This window comes from Papilio xuthus, unplaced genomic scaffold, assembly GCF_000836235.2.
Source record: "Papilio xuthus unplaced genomic scaffold, Pxut_1.1 DF827777.1, whole genome shotgun sequence".
Lineage (NCBI taxonomy): Eukaryota > Metazoa > Arthropoda > Insecta > Lepidoptera > Papilionidae > Papilio > Papilio xuthus.
Window position 1 is genome coordinate 4,332,272 of NW_013530872.1, and position 25,223 is coordinate 4,357,494.

General features: G+C 33.0%; 3 protein-coding genes across 8 annotated transcripts; 1 reads left to right on the forward strand and 2 right to left on the reverse strand.

Annotated features, from left to right (window-relative positions):
• The first annotated feature begins 277 nt into the window (after positions 1–277).
• Positions 278–1,554, forward strand: LOC106115663 (aquaporin-like). Its single transcript, XM_013309112.1, has one exon. It carries the CDS (start codon positions 553–555, stop codon positions 1,333–1,335), a length of 783 nt encoding a protein of 260 aa, XP_013164566.1. The 5' UTR covers positions 278–552; the 3' UTR covers positions 1,336–1,554.
• Positions 1,555–10,836: 9,282 nt separating this feature from the next.
• On the reverse strand, positions 10,837–12,322 carry LOC106115645 (aquaporin-4-like). Its single transcript, XM_013309090.1, has one exon. The coding sequence runs from the start codon at positions 12,140–12,142 to the stop codon at positions 11,345–11,347; it is 798 nt and encodes a 265-aa protein (XP_013164544.1). The 5' UTR covers positions 12,143–12,322; the 3' UTR covers positions 10,837–11,344.
• A 2,400-nt stretch (positions 12,323–14,722) lies between these two features.
• LOC106115941 (PHD finger protein 14) lies at positions 14,723–25,141 on the reverse strand. 6 transcript variants are annotated; one of them, XM_013309600.1, is made up of 22 exons: positions 24,971–25,141; positions 24,878–24,890; positions 24,715–24,777; positions 24,426–24,590; positions 23,986–24,125; positions 23,782–23,893; positions 23,332–23,460; positions 22,994–23,076; positions 22,592–22,746; positions 21,951–22,103; positions 21,597–21,712; positions 21,411–21,529; positions 20,878–21,063; positions 20,367–20,557; positions 19,842–19,948; positions 19,486–19,645; positions 18,618–19,401; positions 18,414–18,521; positions 18,214–18,306; positions 16,894–17,018; positions 16,403–16,511; positions 14,723–14,938 (listed from the first exon to the last, which is right to left on the reverse strand). In XM_013309600.1, exons 3-22 carry the CDS (start codon positions 24,722–24,724, stop codon positions 14,918–14,920), a joined length of 3,066 nt encoding a protein of 1,021 aa, XP_013165054.1. In that variant the 5' UTR covers positions 24,725–24,777; positions 24,878–24,890; positions 24,971–25,141; the 3' UTR covers positions 14,723–14,917. The 6 variants fall into 6 exon arrangements, with proteins under 6 accessions (XP_013165054.1, XP_013165052.1, XP_013165055.1 ...); XM_013309598.1 differs by having other exon boundaries at positions 24,851–24,890; XM_013309601.1 differs by lacking the exon at positions 24,878–24,890.
• Positions 25,142–25,223: the final 82 nt, after the last annotated feature.

The following is a 25,223-nucleotide window of genomic DNA, read 5'->3' on the forward strand; positions in this document are numbered from 1 at the left end:
ATTTGTAAACATTGAATGAAATCAAAACGATTATTTTACAAAATTTTTTTTGTAAAGGACAAATATATTAAATCTTTTGACAAGATAAAATTGCGTAATGTTTACTTTAAGAAATAATTGTCTGTATTATTATTACTTTAAAACAGTTAAAAATATGTACTAATTGAATTAAAACATAAGTTTTTAAGTAACAAAAAAGTCGATTAAAATTATAATACATAAATATTTACCTTTGTTTTGTAGCATATCAATAGTATCGAGTATTTTAGACTACCTACACTTTTGGTATATCTGTACAAGATACAGACGTAACTTTTGCAGAGTTAAAGACATCATATCAACAAAACAATATATTCAATGATAAAGTAATTCTCATTGCTCGATATCAGCGGCCTATCTGTATAATAATACGTTACGTCTGCTATAAAATATTATCAACGGTGCACCGAAAATATATTCTAGCGAATATCTGTCACACCGCGGGCATGCTGAATTAACAAGATAGTCCGAAAATAATAATAGTGAACAAGTGAAAGTGAAAGTGTAAACAAAATGACCATTACACCTGGTAACCATTTAGTTAACGTGATCGAAAGTGTATCAGTAAAAGATGCCAAAAATGCAAACGGAAAAACAAATAGTAAACTAATCGCTGATTGTAAAGCTGTCCTAGCTGAGTTTACTTCGACATTACTTCTTGTATTCCTCGGTTGTATGGCATGCGTGCCCTTGGAAGGATTCCAGATACAACCACCACTGTACGGACCATTTGCGTTTGGTTTTATTGTTTTATTTAACATACAAGCCTTTGGACATATATCAGGAGCTCATATGAATCCAGCAGTTACTCTAGGAGCTGTGCTTTGGGGTAAAATGTCCGTATGGCTGGGAATAGCATACGTGATAGCGCAGTGTGCAGGTTCGATTCTCGGATACGGTATATTAATGGGTGTGTCGCCACTAGATTTAGTACCAAATGAAGTTTGCACGACACAACCTCATTCACAACTGACGATGTTACAAGCGGTTGCAGTCGAAGTAATTTTAACAGCGGCGTTGAACTTCTTGAATTGTGCTGTTTGGGATCCTGCAAATAAAGCATCATTAGAATCGGTATCTTTGAAATTTGGTTTTACAATTGCTGGTCTTTCTATAGCTGGAAGTGAGCTTACTGGAGCAAGTATGAATCCAGCTAGATCCCTAGGTCCAGTTGTATGGACGGGGGCTTGGTCTACGCACTGGGTGTACTGGGTCGGACCAATCATCGGTGGATCAATTTCAGCTTTATTTTATAAATACATATGGCTTAATACAAGTAAGGAACTGAAAGATTAATATTGTATTATAAAATGTAATCTTTCGTTAATTTGATAGTGTATAAATTATTTATTATACCTCATTTATGGTATGCATTAATTATTATTTTTAGGTCTTTGTATTTTAACTTTTTATCGAAATTAATTTAGAATGTGGGAAATATTATCGTAGCAAATGTGTCCAATTACTAAAAAAAATTACAACATTTTTTTATAAAACTATCGTGTGTTTACTTTGTTATTTTTATGATCGTTGATAATAAACATATTTCTTTAACTTTTGTACTAGAACTGTGTCTTATTATATTTACGCCGACTGTATTTTATATTAAAAGACACCATATTTTGCCTATGAAATGTATTAGAAATCTATTATTAATATTCACATGTATAAATAAATAGATTTTCATATTGCACAAGATTTAAAACAAAATGTGAAATCTCAATTAAATATCTGTAAATCGTTGAATATTTAAATCATATTTATTCGATGTAGATATAAGCTAGCCTCAGAAAATATGTCATGATACTTAGATATAAAACAAATCACTGTTTATAAAAATGTAAATACACGATTTACATTAATTAAAACAGAGTTGTTTTTAACCTTTTTTATCCTCTCCAAAAGATACAAAAACAATTTCACAATGTCTATTTACTTGACTAAAATTATACACATACTCGTATAAGCTATAGATGGAGTTTTTCATACAAGTTTGACGTCTACTTAAGAGTTAATTTTGATAATCATTACTAATATTATAAAAGAGAAAGTAACTCTGTCTGTCGGTCTGTTCTTCTTTCACGCAAAAACTACTGAGTCGATTTAAATGAAATTTAGTATACAGATAGTCTTGAGCCTGGGAAAAGACATAAGCTACATTTTACCCGAAAATGGGTTGTAAGAGGTTAAAAAGGGGGTTGGAAAGTTATATGGAAGTATCGTGATTTTTACAGATAGAAGTACGAGATTAAATATGTGAATGTTTAGATGAATGGATGGATAGATGGATGTTAAGGTATCTCCGGAACAGCTCAACGGATCTTGATGAAATTTGGAACATAGTCTGAAGAAAGACATAGGCTACTTATAAAGTATTTTTTTAATTCCGTGCAGACGCAGTCGCGGGCATCAGCTAGTAGGTGACAAATCTATGAACAAGATACTACGTGGTACATCCCCTAGACGGAATCTAGTAAAAAATGTAACTATAATGTAATAAATAAGTCACATGTTCAGTAACTTGCAGAAAAAAATGCTTCCGTCTTGTGTTTCCACAAAGAAAAACTTATTATCAATGTTTTTGTTCCGTTACAACTAAAAGAATTAATTACTAATATGATATAAAGTTCGATGACTTGCAAATCAGATTAAAAACTAATTAATTTGGTCACGCCTGATAATCTTTTGTCTTTAAGGTTATCTATAGATTTTATTCAATAGACAAAAGTTAATGAATCGACAATTGATTTGAAAGTAAACACATTTTGTATGTTCATATATAGTTATCACATTCTAAATAAAAATCGATGTGTCGTTTATTAAATTTATTGCTCAATATATTTACTAGTTGATAATATCGGGAACGAGTGCAATATTGCGAGAAAGGGACGTTAACAAGATATTATAAATAACTACCTGCCTCATAACGTGTATGCCGTGATAACAATTCGTTTAAATATTCGTATACATCTTACTAATATTATAAATCCGAATGATTAGATGGATGGTTGGATGGAGGGATGTTTTATAAGGTATCTCCAGAACAACTGAACGGATCACGGTTAAATTTGTCATTGATGTAGAATCTGGAGGAACACATGAGCTATTAATTAAGTTATATTTTTACTTCCAAGCGAACGCAGTTGCGGGCGACAGCTAGTATCTTATAATTTTAATAATTGTCAAATATTCAAAAGTACTAAAATACTATTTTAGTAATATTTAGATGATAATGACCCTATCTGACACATCAGTTTTATTGTTTCGATCATCAATAATCTTTTTCGATTTTCTTTTTATTATAACGCATCATGTCAAGTGACCAGTGTTTTGGGTTGCAAACAACTATTCGTCTTTTAGAAGCCTTTTTTGTTAAAACTTATTTTTGATGTCGATTCCATTAATATTAAAATAGAAAATTCGATTCGATAAGTACGATTGAGCAACTTTGCTAACGCCTGCCAGAAGTATAACGCAAATGCGCAGAAATAATTTTTAGCGTAATTTTTGCGCATTTAAAGCTACGTAAATTATGAACTGAGTATCTAATAAGTTGTAAAATTTGAGTTAGATCAAAATAAAATGGCCTAAGTAGGAATTATGTTTTGTTTCATTTGTTCATAATATATTCGTCCGTTACTTATCTAAAAAAAGATCAAACAAAACAATCTTATAGCTACTCAGGGAACAAGACCTTTGATTGGGAATACGATCGATTTGCCTAAAAGCAACCGATTTAGATCCATGAACTGTACGAACAAGTTTTGTTTCAGGGTATTCAAATGTAACGTAAGAAACTCTATGTGGCATTCAATTCTAACATTACTTGGAGAACATGGACTGGGAGTGAACGTAAAACTAATAAAACTATATTTATCAATGCAGCTTGCTCTGAATGATTGAGTTTAATTTACGAGTAGTTAATGCACTAATTTGTCGGCTGTAAGTCAACTTGTAGGCTGTAGCCAAACTTAAATTACTTTGATAACTTAGTGTTACTTAAGCTGAATAACTCCCACGCATGGCCGGAACCGTGATAAAGACGAACTTAGCATTAATAAACTGTAAAACAAATTATTGTGTAATACTGAATGTTGTAGTGCGTTGCACGCGACTAGCTTCTTTTAATTTGTATTCATAATATTGAACAAGTAAACTTGAGTTCTTGGCACAATCGTCATATACTTTACTATAGAAAACAACTTTGAATAAAAAGACAATTATTTACAAGTTCGCAAATACATTATGTTTTTCGAAATATAATTTTTTTATTTAACTTACGCTAAAATTTTAATAATCTTATTTAAAATTTTATCGAAATTTGCTATGCTATAAATGTAAATCGTTCACTTGTATATTCGTGCTATGCATTTGTGGCATCCAGCACGTACGAACACTCATCTTATAATACTACATAAACTATATTTCCAGGAACAGAAAAGGGTGCAATTTGTTTAAGCTTCTTTTTGCGGAACCGCAAAACGCGAACTCTTTGGCACGTTGTTATTTTATAAGAAAGAGCTTGTGTCTTCTTATAGGTGAAATTTTGATTTATTATTATAAAAAGTTAAGAAAAATTAAGAAGCTAATAGTGGGTTCATAAGATCAAAATCCCCGTATTAAATATATAGCTGCCTTTGTTTTGTCAAAAGTAATGAAAGGGATGACGATATATTTAATACAGGGATTTTGGTCCATGACATTATGGATAAGTTTCATTCCATTGATTTTTAATAATATTTTGTTGTCCATAAAATAAAATATTGTATTAAATGCCTTTCATAGAAAATACATACATAATTAAATAATTTAAGTGAACACATTTGTATCAAGGTATCAATACTGATTGAGTTGAATCAGCTCATAATTAAAACCACTTTATGTTTTCATATTTAATGAACTTTATTGTGACGTGTATTTTAATTTGGGGCATTCACTATTAATTATTGTTAATTGCCCTTTTTATTTTATTCCAGACTTAAAATTCACAATAAATTGATTTACCATTAAATTAATTAAGATTTAAGAATTAAAAAGATAATATGAAAATTATTTTATTAACAATAATGTATTGAGTCGCGATATTTTATGTACTTTGTAGCTTATAATTGTTTCTAACCGTTTTTAATATAACAGCTTGAAAGAATTTTTGTGAAAATTCATTTGAGATTCAATTTCGCAATTGTTTGTTTGCACGACATTAGAAATTGTTTGAACTTCGACAGTTTTTAATCAAAAGCAAAGTATGTTTCATTTCTTTAGGGAGTTAAGTCTCGTTTTAATTTGACATTCCAATGCTATTTGCGAAATTGAAATTCAAACACCCTGTAACTGACTATAGACATATTAAATTACGATTATGAATGAGGAGAAATTAAAATAAAATACATACCTTTTGAAAATCAAACTTACTTAATAGCATACGATTTAAAATGTTCCATTCAATATATTAAGCCTTAATTCTCATTAACAAGGACACGTGGCTTTGAGCATTTAGTTATTTAAATTAGAAATACAAAGAATGAGAATTTCTCCTCGTTGTTAAAAGATATATAGAAACTGTTTACAAGACATCATTTAAAATTTGACTTGCACAGAGCTCGTCTCGTCTAAAAACAATTTTGTGAGACACGTTGCACGAAATGCAAAATGGTTACCATTGTCTAATGCAAGAGTTCAGTAAACAACAACGTAATTTGAGCTAACTACATTTTCAAGTCGAATTTTAATGAATCCTTTTTTGAGTTATATTTTTAATAATTTAAAATGATAGTGCTTTATAAAATACTTAACTCTGAAGAATATAATAAATCTCTACAAGACATTACTATTATCTTATTATTACTTTCTTTGGTCTTTCCTTTACCTTTGTAGGTAGCCACATTCTTGGCTATAATCTTTAAGCTCAGCATGCCCTCATTATACATATCATGTTTTTACGATAAAATTCTTAATAACATTTAAGCGAAATTATTTTTTAACATGAACGGAATGCATTATCGAATGCATAATACTTAGGAAATAAACGTCGCATATAAAATAGAGAATAAACCAGAACTGTCGATGACATGCGCCCCGCCTAGCGCAATATCCGGCCTGATGTATCGACAGATTGCTGCTGCGAAATTTTAATACTATCTGTGAAACACCAACACAAAGTTGAATTTTAAATTGATTTATTTTGTTTGATGAAATATTGAAACTTTGCCAAATTACAGTTTTTTTTTTCAACAAGGAGACAACGAATTAGTAGGTCATCAGGTATTAGGTGATATCTACTCCTAGTCTTCTGCAAGATCTAATGTGTTGTAGATGAGAGCCCTTATCCACCTTTATAAAAAGAGATTAACTTAAAAAAAACCTTTTTCTTGTACACCTTTGTATAATCTGTCGCCCATTCTTAAGAGAAAACGAACTTAAATTTGGCTTTCGAGGACATTCAATAAAATAAAATTTTATATAGGTACACTAAGAAAACTACGTAAATTAAACAAATCAAATAAATTACTATAGTAGCTCCATTCTCCTATCATTGGCAAACAATGATCAACAACAAGTTAAGAAAAACGACTGTAAAAACCCCGGGTAATATGCACTTGTGATTAAAATATATCCCCATACTTCTTATAAGGTTATAAATTACCCTACTTATTAATTATCTTAAAAACAAACAGGGAAAACAAGTATGCAGCATACGTAAATCCAATTTAACAGTAAACAACTATTCCATAGTCGTGACTACGCTTCTTGCACCGTCATCCAAAAAACCTTGTGGATTTTTTGTCTCGCAGTTAATTTAGAGCGATCCGTGAGCTCGTAAACCATTTTATATTACTCTAATTTAGAGGTAATATTGCTTGAGAAATTTTTAATTTGCATAATACTTAATGTACCAAGTTAGTGCGGGTTTTCATTGGCGAAACACGTACATAAAAATATTTTCATGCTTCTTAATTAAGTTTACAAACATAAAAGATAATTTTGCAGTGCATTGTCCAACCGTTGAAATTGAATGTTGTCGTTCGATTTTTGTCAGTAAAAGGAATTCATTAAGCTTTCCTTTACATATTCATGTGCGCAAAATAATTTAAATTGGAAATCAAGAGCAAATAATTTGTTCGATATATTTTCTTTCGAGGCCGGGCACATTTCCCCTTAATGGGGCATCACTCAGCGTCGCCGCGCCTCGCTTCCGACCTGACTCACCTCTTTTAAAGCTCTGCAATAAAATTACCATAAAATTCAATTGGTAGATCACAGGTTGGAAGTAAAATACATATAGATTCACTTTAATTTACTGTAGTAGTTGTAAATTAATAATTATACGTCACGCATTTCTTTTTATATTCCCAAGAAGGATGAAAAAGGCATAAAAAATTTGAAGAGAGGCCAAAATGGAAAAATTTGTTCTACCAAACCAAGACATACAAAGGCCTATAAACATCTAAAAGAATGATGGATTTTAGATAACAAACTGATATTTGACACTGTCCTGTCACCAAAAATTGTATTAAGACCAAATTCATTCATTATATGTATAAAAATACGAAAGAAGTAAAATAGAATTTAGAACTATGGAAAACATTATAAGTAAAATTTCTCTTGCCTCACAGCTGATTGCTTCTGCCCGCTTTCAGACATTTACTTTTCTTGAGTACATTTAAACAAGAAATCGAACCTGCATTTATTTATTTTAAAGACTACTGGACATTTGTAGTTAGTGCTCTTCGATCTAAACTGAAAATCTAAGGATAAAAAATACGGTTAAAATGTGAATCTGATAAAATTATTGTGTTATGCAGACATTATGCCCACGGAGGACATTTTATAGTCATCCGTCTCATCGAAAAACAAAACATTGACTCATACAATCTGTGCTAGTTATGCACAAAATACGTGTTTGTTTTACAAATTATCGGGAATTTATTAGCCATAGTTTTTATAGGTCAATCAACTGTAAAGTGTCAGTACAATGTCAATGTTTTATAATTAACACACCATAGTGCGTTATATCTTTGTTGCAAAACTGACGAAAGTTTTTCCACTATTTAACAACCTAAAATTAAAATAAAAGTTTTAAGCCAAACTTATCACGTTAAAAAGTACCAAGCCTTTTCGGCAACAGATTACAATAGAAATATAAAACAAAACAAACATTGTAGTAGTAAAAGTTGCAACAAAAATATACCTAAAGTTCTATAAAATTTAAATTCATGTGTGGTACAATAGACCGTTCTAATAAAGCGTAATCTATAGCGTATGAGAGCCTACGAAGGTAATTGAAAAGTAAAATGGATCCCGTCGTCTACTGCGGGCTAATAGAGGATTACTGAACGTCTGACTTGATTGCTTCACTCACGTTGGTGCTATAAAAGTCTCACATTGTATATCCTAACCGTGAGTTTCCATTGCCGGAACACTCATACAATAACATTATTGTTATCTCAAGTCTTATTAACGTTTATTCAAGGACAAAAAAGGGATTAAAATATGAAATGCATGTGAGTTGCGACGCATAGTAGATATCAACTCATTCCATTTTATTTAATTTTAAACGCAAATATTTTCAATCTTGTTATTCCTAAATATTTTATATTTAGAATAGGTTTGATGAATTTGAAGTTAATCAATAATTCAATAACCTGAAATGAACTTGTATAAAGGATATTGTTTATTTTAGTATAAAGTAAAGCGACTCAATAGAATGCTGCTCGCCGATTCAATTACCGAAGAAAATGTAAAGCTAACAGAGTGCGACCTCGTTAACTGCGCCACGCCACCACACAAACTACCCATTTATATCTTCCCAGGAGTTTACTTAATATACCATTATACAAATCCTTAGCTAAAATACAAACACTTCTAACCACAAAAAATAATTTTACTGATATTTTAAATGTGAATGTTTGGATAGATGGATGGATGTTTATTTGAAGGGATCTCGAGAATAGCTCTATGGATCTCGCTGAAATTTAGCAAACATATAGAACATAGTCTAGAAGAACACATAGGCTACCAATTAAATTTTTTATAATACCGCGAAGACGGAGTCGCGAGCGACAGCTAGTACGTAAATAAATCTATAAGTAGGACAAACTAACAATAAAGAAATTACAAAATCAAACAACAAACGTCTCGAAATTTATAAACAGAAAGGACATGAAATTAATCGCCAATCTGACATGATAATTACCAAAAGAATTAAAAATTAAGTCACGTAACAAACTGCTGCGGCCTTTAGTTAAACAATCGCTATCCTTGAGTTATGTTCACAATCGAAAGTCAGAAGGAAAACAAAGATCTAACGATCTGAACTTATTAAAACGATAGAAATATTAAGGTTCTTCCTCTCATCTTATCTTACTAAACTTATATTTATAGATGGATGTTTGTTTGATGGTATCTCCAGAACGGCTAAACGGATCTCGATGAAATTTGGCATACATATAGAAAATAGTCTGAAAGAACACAAAGGCTACTAATGACGTTTTGTTTAATTCCGCGCAGACGGAGCCGCGGACGACAGCTTGTATAGTATAAAAGTGTGAGCACTGCTATTAATCTTATTTTATTTATTTTTACTCATTTGTTTCAGTTTCGAATTACTAAAACCTGTTTACTTTTTTTCTCAATTGACTTAACCATTTTCGTAAAGCGAGACTTCTTATAGATTACAACACCTTTGAGATAAGCTTAAATTACTTTTTAATGATTCTAAACAAATTTTAAAGACTTCAACAAATTATGTTATATTTTTATACCCATATTCCTAATACCTAATAGGTTTAAATTAGTTATTATTTTTTTTTAAATACTCAATACAAATACAAAAAACAATGTTTTTTGTGCAAATAAAAAGTAAATATGGTATGTAAATCGACAGTGATGGTACTCACAAACTCACGAGGCGTGCTTTATCACACGAATAACGTTGGCTGGAAAATGGAATTATTTTTTTATACAGTAAATTTATTCTGTATGTTTTATGTTTTCAAAGATAAACTATTATGTGTTTACCATAAAACTACGGTACAGAGAAAATGTCCTAAGTCGTCTAAATCCTGTGAACAAATAGTTCACTTTGATATAAATATTTGTAAATATAAATCCCGCTTAAAAACAGGTTACATGGCTGTTTCGAAAAATATTAATTAAGTCTCAATGGGTCATACTGCTAGCTAAATATATGTTTGTTTTTATATGTACATTATTTAGTAATTCTCTTCTCTCTTATCAAAGTTGGTGTAACAGTGTGTCCCCACGTTTAATTGCTCCACACTTCATTTGTAAATATACTTATAACCTGACTATGCTTCGATAAAATATCATTTTAGTCCAATTGTATCTTTCGAATAAATATATTAAAAATATATCCTATATCAATTTAACCAGGGATATAAAAAAATTCACGAAAATGTCCAAAAATATGAAACTAATTTCTTAAATATAAAAAACTTTGTCGACAACTCTTTATAAAGCAGTATCTCCTAAGTCAATATTTGTAATATTGTTCTAATGACACACTACGTTTATAATACAAAAACCTGTTTTGATGCAATATGTTTTTTCTTTACTTACATCAATGATAAGTACGTAGTTGGCAAAAATAACTAAAAAACAAGTCGGCCTACAAACCAGTTACTCCAGAAAAATATAAAGACAAGAACTAACCAAACTTAGTATAAATATATGGTTCTCATTTTATGCATATCTCAATAATACGCAATTGTATTTCAAAAATGTATTTATCAGTCTTTTAAAATTTATTCACACCAATAATTAACAAGGACATAAGTTGTAATCACAGATTTACATTCACATTTTCTTAAAAAAAACATATTTATTTTTATATGTTACATAATAACATATTTGAACTTTAATATTATGAAGTTATTATGATTTACATTACTAATGAAATTATCCACTTCTTTAAAATCTTCTCAATACATATACTGTCGCGTGATACCAAGATCCAACGCGTGTAGAATCAGCACACCAGTACTCCAGTAAGGACATCAGGGTACAGGTGCCAGCAAAGGATATGCAGCAGAATCCTGTGTTTTATAAACAATTTGCGTAAACCGACGTGCCTACTACCTTACTTTTAACAGACATACAAAAAGCAATAGGGATAGCATCTACTATTCTGAACTTAAATCCTGACGTAGACAAGATTAATAATATGAATGATGATGACTATTTTGCTTAGCTTTAACTAATATTACAATAATATAATAATTAAAACGTTGATTCCATTAGCTGTATACACACTAAACAAAACACACTAAAAACAATTAAAATAGAATTACTGTTCTAAGTTTACCTTTACATCAAGACTTGGTTTTAACCAGGTGTATTTATATAATAACGCCACCAGCATACTGGCAACCAAGGGACCCGTCCAGTAAACCCAGTGAAAGGTCCAAACACCCGTCCACAGGGCCGGACCTAGGGACCTCGCAGGGTTAAGACTAGCGCCTGTCAATGGACCACCCGCCATCGAAAACCCCGCTACCGCGAAACCAAATTTCAATGAAGTAGATTCCTGGGAATTACTATTCAAAGGATCCCATATTGCACAGACTAAAAATATCAGAGACGAAGTTAAAATCAACTCAACGCCTAAAGTTTGCAGCACAGTATACTTCTCGTGGGGCTGAGTCGTACAAATACCATTAGAAATCAAATCGGTCGGCGACACTTGCATTAGAATACCGTAACCAAAAATCGAACCCAAACATTGAGCTATAACATAAGCTACACCAAGTGGTAAAGATATCTTATTCCATAACACCGCAGTTAAAGTAACACATGGATTCATATGAGCACCAGAAATATGTCCGAAAACTTGCACAGTAAACAACACGGCAAATCCAAATCCGAGAGCACCGTAGATAGGAGGGTTGGGGCGAATTGCGTCGCTCGGTATACATGTCATGCAGCCGATTAACACCAGAAACATTGTCGATAGGAACTCGGCGAAAATGGCTCGCCACCACAGCAAACACCAAATAAGTAGTCTGTTCTTTATTTGCACTTGATGATCCTTAGGAGACAGATCTTCCATTATACCGACGACAATATTACCGGCCGGCACCGTCATTTTATTAGTACTGGCACTTCAAGTAACAATATGAAATTAAACACCACAAAATTCAAAAGGTCATTATCACAAGTTTGGACACTTCAACGATCACTTATACTTGTGTCGAGTTAAAAATTACTTTCGAGTATCTTGCGTACACGACTGTACTGGAGGACAAGCTAGGTGTAAATATTGAAAAAGCAATGGATGAATACGTACGAAATAAGTACGGAATACTAATTTAACGCAACCGTTATCATGCAGTCCGCGGAGAAGGAAAATCGTGTTAATAACATGACGTTTTTTATATTGCTTCTGATTTTAATGGAAGCAAAATGTATTGAAAGGAGTAGGATAGAGTTTACTGCTTGTTAATTTTAAATATTATGATTTTAGTACTAATTATGTCGACTAATGTTTAACTTAGAATTAATAAACAAGAGGACATTGTATGACAACGTCTTATTGCAAAACTCTTTGTTGTAGATTAGCAATTCATATTTTATATACAGGTTCAGTGTTTAACTTTCTCTAAGCTTATTATCTATAATAGATAAAATAACACTTTTGTATTATAATAATAAGCCCTCCAACTATCAAATTAAAACAATTTTAATTTTAACTATTAGGACAAAATCTTTATAAAACTTAATTTAAACACAAATTCACAAGTTTGTTCTATATATTTTAAGAACAATCATATCTGGGCATCGCAATGATGAATCACTTATAAGAGGTGAACGTCCTTGTCATTTTATGATGTCAAAAAACTAGGTCTGCGGTAATTTTACTAACCATACTAAACAAAGCACGTGTGTAGAATGTAAAATAACCAGCTGTTTTCTAAGAAAAAAAAAATATTTCTCACATATTAGTAGGCTTCGTGAACATTCGAGTCCGTGCGGAATTTAAAAAACTTAATTAGTATGTGCTCTTCCAGAGAATGTTCTACATCTATGACAAACTACATCGCGATCCCTTGAGCCTCCATCCATCTAAATATTTGCATTTACAATATTAGTAAGAAGTAAGATTTAAAAACAAATTAAATAAGTCTAAATAGGTAATTGAGTCAAGGCTATCAAGGTCTCCAGGTCAACCTAGATCCCGGCGAGAAAATAATGCTACAATAGATGATAAATAAAATTAATTGAAAACATTAATGACACAAAGATAAATTATTTTCATTGTTGTGTAGATAATTAATTGGTTTTTAATCACTGACAACATAATTCGATACTATTTTAACTAAACTAATCTGTTTTTCCAATTATAATTCAATTATTTTACACAATAGTTATGACTTTCGACTTCATTTCAATAGTACAAAATCATTAATAAGTTATTTTCCAGTACAAAACTCCATTTGGGATTTAAACCACATTTTCAGTTCCCATCAACTAGGTCAGTAACCATCAAAGGTGATTTGTATTTTAGCATCTTTAAAAAAAAAGTCAATGGACTCGTGTTTTGAGACTGTTTTTAAATTAACTACTAAGCACCTTTATATATTATCCATTATTCCTTAGTATTTATAGTTATGATCTGTATAATTATTTGATGTTCAATATTGTTCAAGACCAAGAAATAATTACGGTCTTGAAAATTTATGGCTACGTGTAATCGTTGAACTGTTAATGTCCCATAGCTATTGTTAATATTACGATTCCACTACCGCATTAAGCCAAGACAATGGGTATTTACTACATAGCAAAATAGATTAGTTTTAATTCTACAATATGTTATTATTTTAATGTTGAACTGTGTATTTACTACGATACAATACAAAAGTGTATTTAAAAAAACTAATTATAATTTTGTATGAACATTAATCAAATAAAACTTTTTTAATCGTTACTCGCAGCTTTTGTGTTGTTGCGGGAACGAGCGTTATACTGTTCTGTGCAAAGTTAGCTAAAAATTGTATGAAATTAATATTCGTAAAATTCAATTAATAACGAGTCTATCGAGCGCTTGGTGGTTCAGGGGAAAGTGGAAGGCACCAGACGAAGAGGAAGGTCGCCCATTAGATGGACTAACTATTTGGTTAGTCCATCTCAAGGGCTCTCAGAGCGGCTGTAGATGTCACGCTTCACCAATGTAGTTAAAAGGTACGACTAGGGAGGAGTGGAGGCGCCTTGTGAAGCGGTTCGCCGATACCTGATGACCACGACCAGTCTAAAAAGACTGCAACGACGAAGGAAAAGAAATATCTACTTTACCCCCACGTGACACATTAAAATTGTCTTGTTTATAAGGCAAATAAGTGAAATTAGTATGAAAGCGCTAAAATAATAAAGATTTGTAACAAATGAAGCGTTAACGTACGTCCTCTTCGCCTCTCCGACTAGATAATAGAGAACTGATCTTTTCCTTTTACTCGATTGGCTCAGCTCGCTTCGCTGATCAAACTTTTCTCGGACTCCTTCGAGCAAGAAATCAAAGCTTTTTCTAGCGAATTACTTCTGCCGAACAAAAATGAAAGTCATCTATTCGTTTTACTGTTTTTTTATTTATTACACACTAATTAGTATTATTGCTACAGACTTTAAAGGCAAAGGAATTTGATAAATTGAGAAATAAAAAAAAATATTTGTTTCTTAACACATTTATTGAAAGTACCACAAATGACTACATAAACATCAATGTACTCAACATTGAGAATTAAATCTTAAGTACTAACTACACTAAATGCTTCGTGTAAGGAAATCGCCAATAGAACTTATAAAGAAAAAGTGCTTAGCACTATTTAAATACTTAATAACATCTCATTTCTGCATGTCTGTGTACTGCTCAGTTGTTTTCCTCCACGTCCTGGAAAAAAACTAATTTATAATATCTAGCTCAAATGATAACTCTAGCTATTAGTAAACAAATAGCAATTATCAATGGAAGAATTTGAAAAAAAAACAATAATCTAGCGACTTAATTTTTAATTAATTAACTTCCAATTTGCTTGACCGATTATTGCCATTTAAAACAAAGATGTTAATTTTAAATAGTCGAAGGACTGCGATTAAAAATTTGTCTAGACAATTTTTAGATTTTTTAGATAAGATCCACAGATCTCTTATCGGTTAAGATAAAATATATAAACAATGTTAACCGATAACCATGTACCAGGTTTATTAACCGTGGGTTTCTGAGACCAATCTCGGTATAAATCATATTGCTATTTCTGTTTTGTCAAAAATATTAACAGCAACGACGATAGGATTTATACAGGGATTTGGTCTGGGAAACTCACGGTAAATACTTTAAATTTAAGTAAAAGAGGGTATTAATCTTACGCATAACTAAAAGTGAGAGTTAACGTGGATTTCTGAGACAAAAATCTTAATATAAAACATATTGTTATCACTGTTTTGTCAATGATAAGGACAAGGATGACGATATGTGATATAAAGAGATTTTTGTCTTAGAAACTAACGGATAACTCAACTTATTCAATAAATTAACTTGCAATCGAAAAACTGTAGTTGTAAAGTTAATAAAAAATGATTTTAAAGTATAACTCAAGAACAGACACATTTATTTACAAAAGAAGTAATAAAATGCATGCGAATTTTGAATACTAATAAACAAAATTTGAATAAATACAATACCAAAAATATGCAAGTTAAATACATTCAAGTTAAATTTAAATTTAAGATATAAATTCTTCCAAAAAGAATATTATTATTGTGTAATTTGTAATAAAAAAATTGCGCCAAAATTGAAAAAAAAAGTATTGACACTACATCTTTGTTTCATTTGTATAAAAATATCGATCAAACAAATCGTAAATACGATTTATAGATACATTGCATATTTTACTTAGGATTAATAAGATAAAAAAATATAACGTATTTATAAACTCTTTGGAAACGCGTGATAAAGAAGTTTGTCCTCGGAAAAAAATAATTCTATTAAAAAATCCATAATATCAAGAGTAAATAAATATCATAAGAACTATGATATCAACTCAAATGTAAATAAAGCCAAAACTAATGACTTTTCTTTGACATTAGAACTTCGTCTCAAATCCTACGAAGATTAAAAACTGCAGATAGAAAATACAAAACTCTCGCCCGCTTGACTCTGCGCCTTAGAGTCGGATATGCGTATGCATTTCCTCACTTTAAAAAAATATATACCCCAAAAGAAATATTCTTTGGGAATAATGTTGATAGCCATGTATCCAAAAGCGGTGTTAGTCTGTTAGTCAGCGCATGCTTGTGACGACAATGTTAAATTAGCGTTGTTAATGTTGTCGTAAAATGTGATGTATTCACTAACAGTGGGGTCGCAGTCCGCGCAGTGCCACGAGTAGCCGCGCTTCTTCGGGTTCTTGTTCAGTGGCGGCTCCAGGCAAGTGAAGTGGTAACGTCGCTGGCATTCGTCACATCTAAATATTATAACAAAATGAATATTACCTAATAGGTTAATTGTGATCGTTAACCTTTAACCTATTAGGCTCAAGTTGATAGGTTAAAGTTGTAACTGACCCACGTCAATAATATTTTTAAATCGATTAACTTGATGTAAATTTAATGATTAATATTCAAATAATACTAAAATATCTAATGTATTTTCTTATTAACAGAATATTTATTTAATTACTCAAATTCATTGTCAATTTTTTTCCGCCAACCCTGAGATCAAACAGCTGGAGCGCACTAGTTTTGTCGACTTGACTCGCATTTTTCTCATTTTCTTCTTCGTTTAGTGGAGAGTGTGAATATATTAATATTGTATGTAATAGATAAATATGATGTGTACACACTTACCTCACGAGATTAGTGGGGTCGCCGGGCTGCGTGCACACATCGCAGTGCGTGAGCGGTGCAAGCGCACCCGCCGCTCCACCGCTCTCCGCGCCGCCGCTGCGACGTCCGCGAGCCTCACGACCACGCTGAGCCAAATATTATACACTATTATTAAGTAATCATGGGTAACTCAATTAAAATTAATGACCTGCAGATCAGCTCACGGTTCAAATATGTGAAGCAGATCAGTGAACCGAGTCGCAGTGCAGCCCAATTTGTACCAGCTAGGTATGAGCTCACAGCTCGCTGCAAATTTAGTACGGAGCCGCAGCACAACAGTTCAAGTCTATGTGACTTGAATTATTGAACCGGTTCAGAAATGGTTTACACACGCCTAGTATTAAGGTTTTCAAATATCTAGACAGCTCGGACCTACAAACAAGTCGATCCGCAGAAGAAAATTTAGGTGTAAAAGGATGCGGGAAAGGCGCACTGCGCAACAACAGTGTTATTTGTTATTTTATACCTTTAGTAATAAATACCTTTGGCTTTGTTGACACAGATGCTACCACGACGTCCTTTTTCTCTTCCTTTGTGGATTGCTTGCATTAAATATCAACACATTGTAAAGCTTAAACATTAACACTTTCGATGCTATTTTTAGAAAATAAAAGAACTCGTAAGGCGAGCGCAGCACTGAATGTGTTAACGAAGATGACTCAACAGTATTCGAGAATTATCAACTTTTCTAACTTTCCCCTTGGTTCACCAAGTTTCAAGTGAAGTTTGAATATTTCACCAAGAAACTTTGACTGGAAGCAATATATTTGAATAACAAATGATCCTTTCTCAGTTTCGCACGGACAATTTGCATATTGAAAAATAACATTAGGTAAAATAATAACGTCCAAGATTTACAATTCTTAATAACTTTTTACTGAACATATTAAATTCAATCAATTGTATGTAAGGATATAATATTTGTTATTGTAAATATTGTCTTCGAGGTTTGTGCTACTTCTTTTCTTGTATACTTAAGACCAGGCTTAATATACAAATGTTAATAAATATCAAATACGTAAATAGAAAGAAATGGTACTTGACACAGTTATCTACATTTAATTCCTGTTAATGTTAGTTTATATATTACAAGCTATCGCCTGCAACTCCGACCACACGAAATAAAAAGAAAATGGTAGCCGAACTGTTCTTCCAGGCTATGTCCTACGTCTATACCAAATTTGAGCGAAATCAATGCAGCAGTTCTAGAGATATCTTCTAACATCCATCCACCCATACATTCGCATTTACAGTATTAGTAACATAATGTTATATACTTACAACAGGAGTGAGCGAAGTATCAGTGGATTCTTGTGGTTCTGATGGCGAATCATTCGGCGCCTCTGATTCGGGGACTGTTATTTGTGTCGCTTGCTATAAAAAAAATTGATTAAAAAAAATTTAATACATTTCCTTTTTTATCTGTTACAATATAGAAAGTTAGTGCTATGTATAAAATTAGTTTGTCTATAGTATAATACCTTGGATAGCTTTTTCATAACAGCGGGCGGTGGGCCGTCGTTGCTGTCAGTCGGGACATAGAACATCTGCGTGTCTAATGAACCATCCGGCTTTGGAATGGGCTTGATCTGAAATTATTTAAAAAAAAATACTTTATATTACTACTACTAACAATAAAGGAAAAATAATAAATAAACTCTGTTAAAATTAGTTGAAGTATGTACCTTAATGGTAATTCTCGGATGAGGCATTTCAGGATTTTCTAAATCCTGTGTCTTCTTTTTTCTCTTATGTTTGTGCGGTTTAGAGGGAGATCGCAACAAATCTGGAGAATATCTCGACCTATGCTTCTCTTTCCTACGTTTTCTATTCGCCTTGTAAGTCGCGATGTCGGAAGAGAGATTAGCGAGAGTGTTCTCTATCGAACTCTCGATTGTCTTCGAGTCTCTCTCTTTTGCATCGCCGAGTAGAGAGGAGAACGAGAGATTCTGTGGTAAGTAGCCGTCTTCTTTTTTCCCCGAGGCGGTTGTGAGGGAGGCATTCGAGTTTTCGTTGTGAGAGTCGTTAGGACTGTCGGCGACTATAGGAGTTATCGACATGAGAGGAGTGTTTGTGAGAGTGGGAGAAGTAAAACTGCGCTTGTGCAACTTCTTCATGGGATGTTCTTCGCCGCCGGATGTCGCGTATTCTCTTTGCTTCGAAGACTTCGCTTTTTTATCTTTCTTTGATTTAACCTCAGTATTTTCATGACCGTCGCTACTAAATTCGAACGGTTTGATCGTGACTTTGATGGGAGAGATATTTTCGGGGATTCCGAGGCCGTTCGTTTTCGATTTTTCTGTTTTATGGGCCTTTTTGGTCGGCGGGGAGTTGGGTACGATGCCGGGACTCAGAGGTTCGGTAATAATGGTGCCATCCTTGCTGTAACGTATGCGCGAGCGCCGGGGCACCTTCTTTTCCATTACCTCTGGCTCGGAATCCGAAGTTTTGTCGCATTCGGAACATTGCCTGCAAAAATGTAAAACCTCAATGGTCGGACTTGCGGGGGGGGGGGCTGTTATAATACCACATCTAGGTGCGTTGGGTACTTACCATCCGTAAAGCTTGCTCTTCTTGGGCGGGCGCTGCAGCGGTGGTTTGAGACAGTGCAGGTGGTAGTGGTGGCGGCAGGTGTCGCAGGCGGCCATGAGATGTCGCTCGCTGCTGCGGCCGCACGCCGCGCACTCGCGCGCCGCCAGACCGCCGCTCGTGGCTTGCCACACAAACAATACAACACTATTCATACTACTCACCTCTATTTCACACGCTTCTACAATAATTCTTTCTTATAGTATATATCCACCTTAAATCGATATTATAAAGCAGCTCACCTCACTATAAAGATAAAATTGACAAATATGGCTTATTAAATTGTCCCACGTACAATACGATAGAAAGACAGAACTAACCTTCAAGCGATGTGGAGAGGACTTTTCCTTGGCGAGCGTCCGGGTTGTCGCTAAGAGGAAAACCAACGCCCATCTTAAGTGCGGCAGCGGTGGGCACAGACATTGACCTGTGGCCGGCACAACATATAATACACGACCAATTCACCCTCACATACACAATATACTTGGAACATACATCAACTTAAATCAACCACTCTATATATTAGGTGCGCAACTAAGTTCTCGCTTTTTTTACGATAGTATTAATTATAATTTAAAATTAATATTGATTGAATTCGACTGTAATTTTCTTTTTATATTTTTGTTATTCCGCTCCTAGTTCTCCGATTTTATAATAACATCATTTCTAATTTTCTAAATTACATATTTAACATATTCATTTATACATTAAAAAGACATACCACAATGATATATCATAAATTATATTCCAAGTACAAAGTAGGATATGTATACACATAGATACAATGTTAGGTAAATTTTAGACAACTTAAATTAGCAAGGTAATACAGTGTAAAAAGTACATACCGCTTTTGTAGCTGTTGTGGTGTGACTTTCGGAGTCGATCTTGGCAACTGAGGCGGCAGTAAGGGTTTATCTTCCATAACAGACGGTACTGTCTTCTTTGGAGATATCATAATAATCGCGTCGTAAATCTTCTGTAATGCTTGACGTGTTGAAGTTAATTCATTCAGCGCATCTGTATTCTCTTGTGCTGCCTAGATAATAAAAAAAAAAACATTTATCGATATCGTAGACACTACACAAATCTTACGTGTAATCTATTATATTTATTAAGTTATTAGCTGTCGCCCGCAAGTCCATCCGCGGAGATTTAAAAAAAGCTTAGTCTATGTATTCTTCCAGGCTATGTTCTATATCCTTTGCAAATTTCAGCGAGATCCATCCAGCCATTCCCATTTAGATTATTAGTAAGATGTTAAGACATTCCATGCCACCACGACTTTTATGCAAATAATCTCGCAGAGTTGGCATTGTTAAAAAAAACTATGGAAAAATTAAGTTCAAAGTTTGATACCTCATCATAATCAGCTCTGAGCTTGTCGTCTTCACTCAACAGTTTCTCGTTCTCCTTTGTGAGACGCTCGAGAGACTTGCGCAGTGAAGTGACGCGGTTGTTCCTCTCCAGGTAGTAGCCAACGAACTCCACTGAGAACGCGGGCGGCACGTGCCACCGCCGGGACACGTCCTTCAGTGCTGCCATCTATAATACAACAGAAAAAAAACAATTATAACATTTTAAAAAACAATATTTATTAAATAAACAAGGAACATTCAATGGAAGAATACGAATCGAATGAAATTCATTCTTTAAAATACGTTCAGATGTTTAGATGCACACAAATCTACATATGCGAGAAAATCAATTTTGATTAATTTGGATAAAAATCTAAAAAAAAAACGCTGACTATTATAATTTAATCCTAGCTATAAAGGTTTCAGATTGCATGGCATAGAGGTACAAAAATACATCTGAAAATAATTTTATGTAAGTTGGCATTGAATATTTTAATTCGCTGTAAGATAGATTTATGATTCTCTACAACTTACTTGCGCATCTTGAAATTCCAAAGCATGTGTATCGATTCCCATACATTCAGCTTTTTTCTGAAACTTCCTCATAGCTGAAGCACTACTATACAACATGCGCGCCATCTTTTGAGTAGGAACTGAAATTAAAATATCAATTAAATAAATAATTCACATATTAAAATTAATTTAATAGTTTTTTCTTACCCCAAGGAGGATTTCTATTTTCTTTTTGCTGTGCATACTTTCTTCTATATTTAACCAATTTTCTTTGTATCCGAAGCTTTTCGTCAGTGCTGAGATTCATTTTAAGTTCCATTTTTCTGAAAAATATAAAACCATCGTTAAAATTGCACCTTTTACCAATATACACATACTAGCTGTCGCAAGCCACGCTGTCCCCATGGAATTAAAAAAATAGTAGTCTGTGTTCCACTCTACACCATTCTTCAGCGAGATTCATGGAGCCATTCTGGAAATAACTTCTAACAAATATCCTTCCATCCAACTGGCAATCCATCTAAACTTTCGCTAGTATGATTGATTTAGTCTACAAATTACCTCTTCTCAGTTCTAAGTTGCAAGGCCAGCCAGTTGCGTTTGCGTTTTTTAACAAGTGTCTTATCCGAATGCAGCCGGCAGTGCGCGTAGAACGGGTCTGCTTGTTCCACTTCCTCCGAATGGGCCTCCGCTAACAAACCTTCACGTTGACCACTAAATATAGGAGAAAGGTAATAGATATTATTATCACAAGGTTACTTTGTATTTTTTCTGGACATATTTTTTATATCTACGTGCACATAAGTCACAAAATGTTATTTTTTAGAAGTCATTTTAGTGTTCATTAACATGGATGTTTGCTAAAATTAAGACTATAGTCGATTCTAAATATATCGATTTGAACAAAATCTTAAAATTTTGATTATAAAAAAACCACGTTGAATTGTTTGTAAAAAAAAAGAAAGAACCGAATTATCTTACAAAAAAAATTTCGACCGTTTGCCTATCTAGTTCAATATGAATAAGCGAGAGTCCAAGGGACCGCGGTATTATTCTCGCTTATAAGAGTTTTCTCTGTATCCCGAATTTTTCGCCTATGGAAGTCGTCCGTCGGTAACGGACGAGGCTCGTTTCTATTGATTTCTTAATTATCCAGCTGTCGCTTGTCCAGATTCGACTGTTTATAATATGCAGTAATTAACCAAGTGACGTGGAAGAATGTCTTGCACATGCCGGCGTCGCAGCCGACGCAGACGCCGGTGCGCGCCAGCGTCGCGTCCTCGCACAGCGCACACGACCGCGCGCCCCAACGCGAGTACGCCATCTCGAATAACGTCACCCCGGACAGCCGCTCCACCTTACAATTACAACACATCAAATATATACTACCTACATCCAAATATTAATGTTTATAGATATCACGGCGGCTCTAAACTTGCGTGTCGCTGCGCAGAACACAATGTTAGGTGAATGATGACCTTGCGCCGCCAAGAAATTTGAAACGCATTATACAAAAATTAAAGGATTAATTGCACTTTGCATTAAAATGTTTTTCTCACATTAATTAACAAGATTATATATCATCGTAAGGTATAAGCTCTTACCTCAGAAAAAGCCACTCCAGGCACATATAGAGCACAAACAAGATGAACCCAAGCACCCACTTCAGTTTCTTTGAATATACCACCTGAAAAGATACATTTAGTAAAACAAAACAGTATAGTAAACTTGATTTTGCAATGGTACTATAAATTAATTTCGATTCACTCCATCTATATTATAGACTAGCAGTTGCCTGCGACATCGCCCACCTGGAATTGTCAACAAACAGTGTAGCTTCCCAGCAGTGAAAGAATTTTTTAAATCTGTTCAGCAGTTTCAGAGCATATTCAATGCAAATAAACAAATAAAAAGTGTAGTGACCATAGTTTAAATAATTTACCTTTATTAGGACATAGTTCACAGTTGGGATCAGTAACACCTGCCTTGCAAGCCTCACAGAACCATGGCTCAGTTGATGCAGAACTTACTGTACTTGATTCACTTGTCACATCCGACACTCCATAACAACCTGGAGTGAGAACAATATGCTATCAAAACTTATTACCATTTGATTTTTAGTTCAAAAACCTTATTGTACAAAGCAGGTACAAATGCGGCAATAATTACTAATAGACATTCTTAAGATTATGAGTAAAAGAAAGAAAAAGAGCTATATATTGCGAAAATATTAATTATATGCATTCTTTTTAGTAAATTTTTAGTTTTTTCATTAAATAAGTCATATTACGCTGGATCACCTATGACTAATTTTAAAAAATGTGGCATTCTTTATTTAACTTAATTATATCATGAAGATATTTTTATTTTCATGTTGATAAAATTGTTGTACCTTCATGAACAGTAACTCCGCAACCATCACATTCCACAATTTCATTAAAGTCATCACTTCTTGAACCCAAGCAACCGGCACAAATCAACATGTTAGCTAATTCTCCTGGAAACTGTTCAAATTATGTTAATATTGAATTAAGTTCAAGACTAATTTACTACAGTTGTAGCATTAAAAATTACTTTAATAAATCACAATAAATACCTTAAACTCTCTGTTGTTTGCTTTTTCAAGTAAATCAGTAACACATATCACTTGACCCAATTTATTAGTAGAGTTCTTAAAATCATTTTCAATATCTGAGCCGGACTGGTCATCTGAACTACCACTGTTTGCATTTTCTTCTGCAATAATAAAAAAAATTGTATCTCAATACAATAAATTTAATAAGAAAAAAAAACAGAAATAGTTTGCTCCATGAATTATCCCAAGTCAGTTCAATGGATTATTTGTCTAAAACTATGAAAGAAACAAATAAACTTAAAATATTACATCATTTTGTTTTTACAATTACAACAAAAAAATAATTTTACTACTATGGCTATGAAAAATTCTTATTAAGAAATCCAACAAGCTATATTTGCAACAAAAAATGTTGACTAGTTATTTAATATGATAAGCTAAATATGATTATGAATACTAACTTTTTTCTTCATCATCTGTGTTTATAGAGTAGTCATCACTCTCTTCGGGATGGTCCTCGATCCTAAAATCTGAATCATCGGAACTCTCCCCTTCGCCAAGATCAAAGTCTAACAATGACTGTGGTTCAACTGGCTTAACTTTACGTTTTGCCAGGCCTCTACCTGCTAAAAATCAAAATGCACACAATACATTGACTTTGTCTCACACAACACAATTTTTCCATGCTCTTGCTATTTACTCTTTTAAGAATATAAGGCACTGTAGAACATAAATAAACAGTAAACTTACGGTTACTCATCGTGGTTCCAAATATATTTTGTATTGAGTCAAGATCAAATTGCCATCAAAAACCTGAAAAGAACGACGCTAATATAACAATAAAACGCCGACCCTATATAAATGAAACAACTCACAAATATCTTACTTTTCTAACATCACTAAATATATATACCTATAAATGAATGCTATAATTAAAAGGAAGTTTCATTAATTCGGCATTAGTTAAAAATAACTTAGTACACCATTAAAGTTCAAATAAACATACATATTCCAAATTTTATGATACACATTTTAAACTAAATTCTAATTAAACCTCTTACACCCCAAGATATAAGAAAACGTTTAGTTCAAGGTCCTTAGATATAATTTTAATAAATATAATTGAACATCAAGCTTTCAGTTTTTGCTAAGTCGAATAATAAGAATAAGTGAGTGAATGAATTGATACACATGTCATACTGCTGCAAGCTGCAATGCAGTGAAAAAAAGATCAAGAGAAACAAAATCATGGTATAAGG

Coding starts and splice junctions, on each gene's coding strand:
- LOC106115663 (XM_013309112.1), top strand. CDS start 553: ATGACCATTACACCTGGTAACCATTTAGTTAACGTGATCGAAAGTGTA.
- LOC106115645 (XM_013309090.1), bottom strand. CDS start 12,142: ATGACGGTGCCGGCCGGTAATATTGTCGTCGGTATAATGGAAGATCTG.
- LOC106115941 (XM_013309601.1), bottom strand. Junction 24,126..24,425: donor CACAGATGATGAAGAAAAAA/GTTAGTATTCAT, acceptor TTATTATTGCAG/AAGAAAATGCAAACAGTGGT. Junction 14,939..16,402: donor GCGCGGACTGCGACCCCACT/GTTAGTGAATAC, acceptor GTTTTTTTCCAG/GACGTGGAGGAAAACAACTG.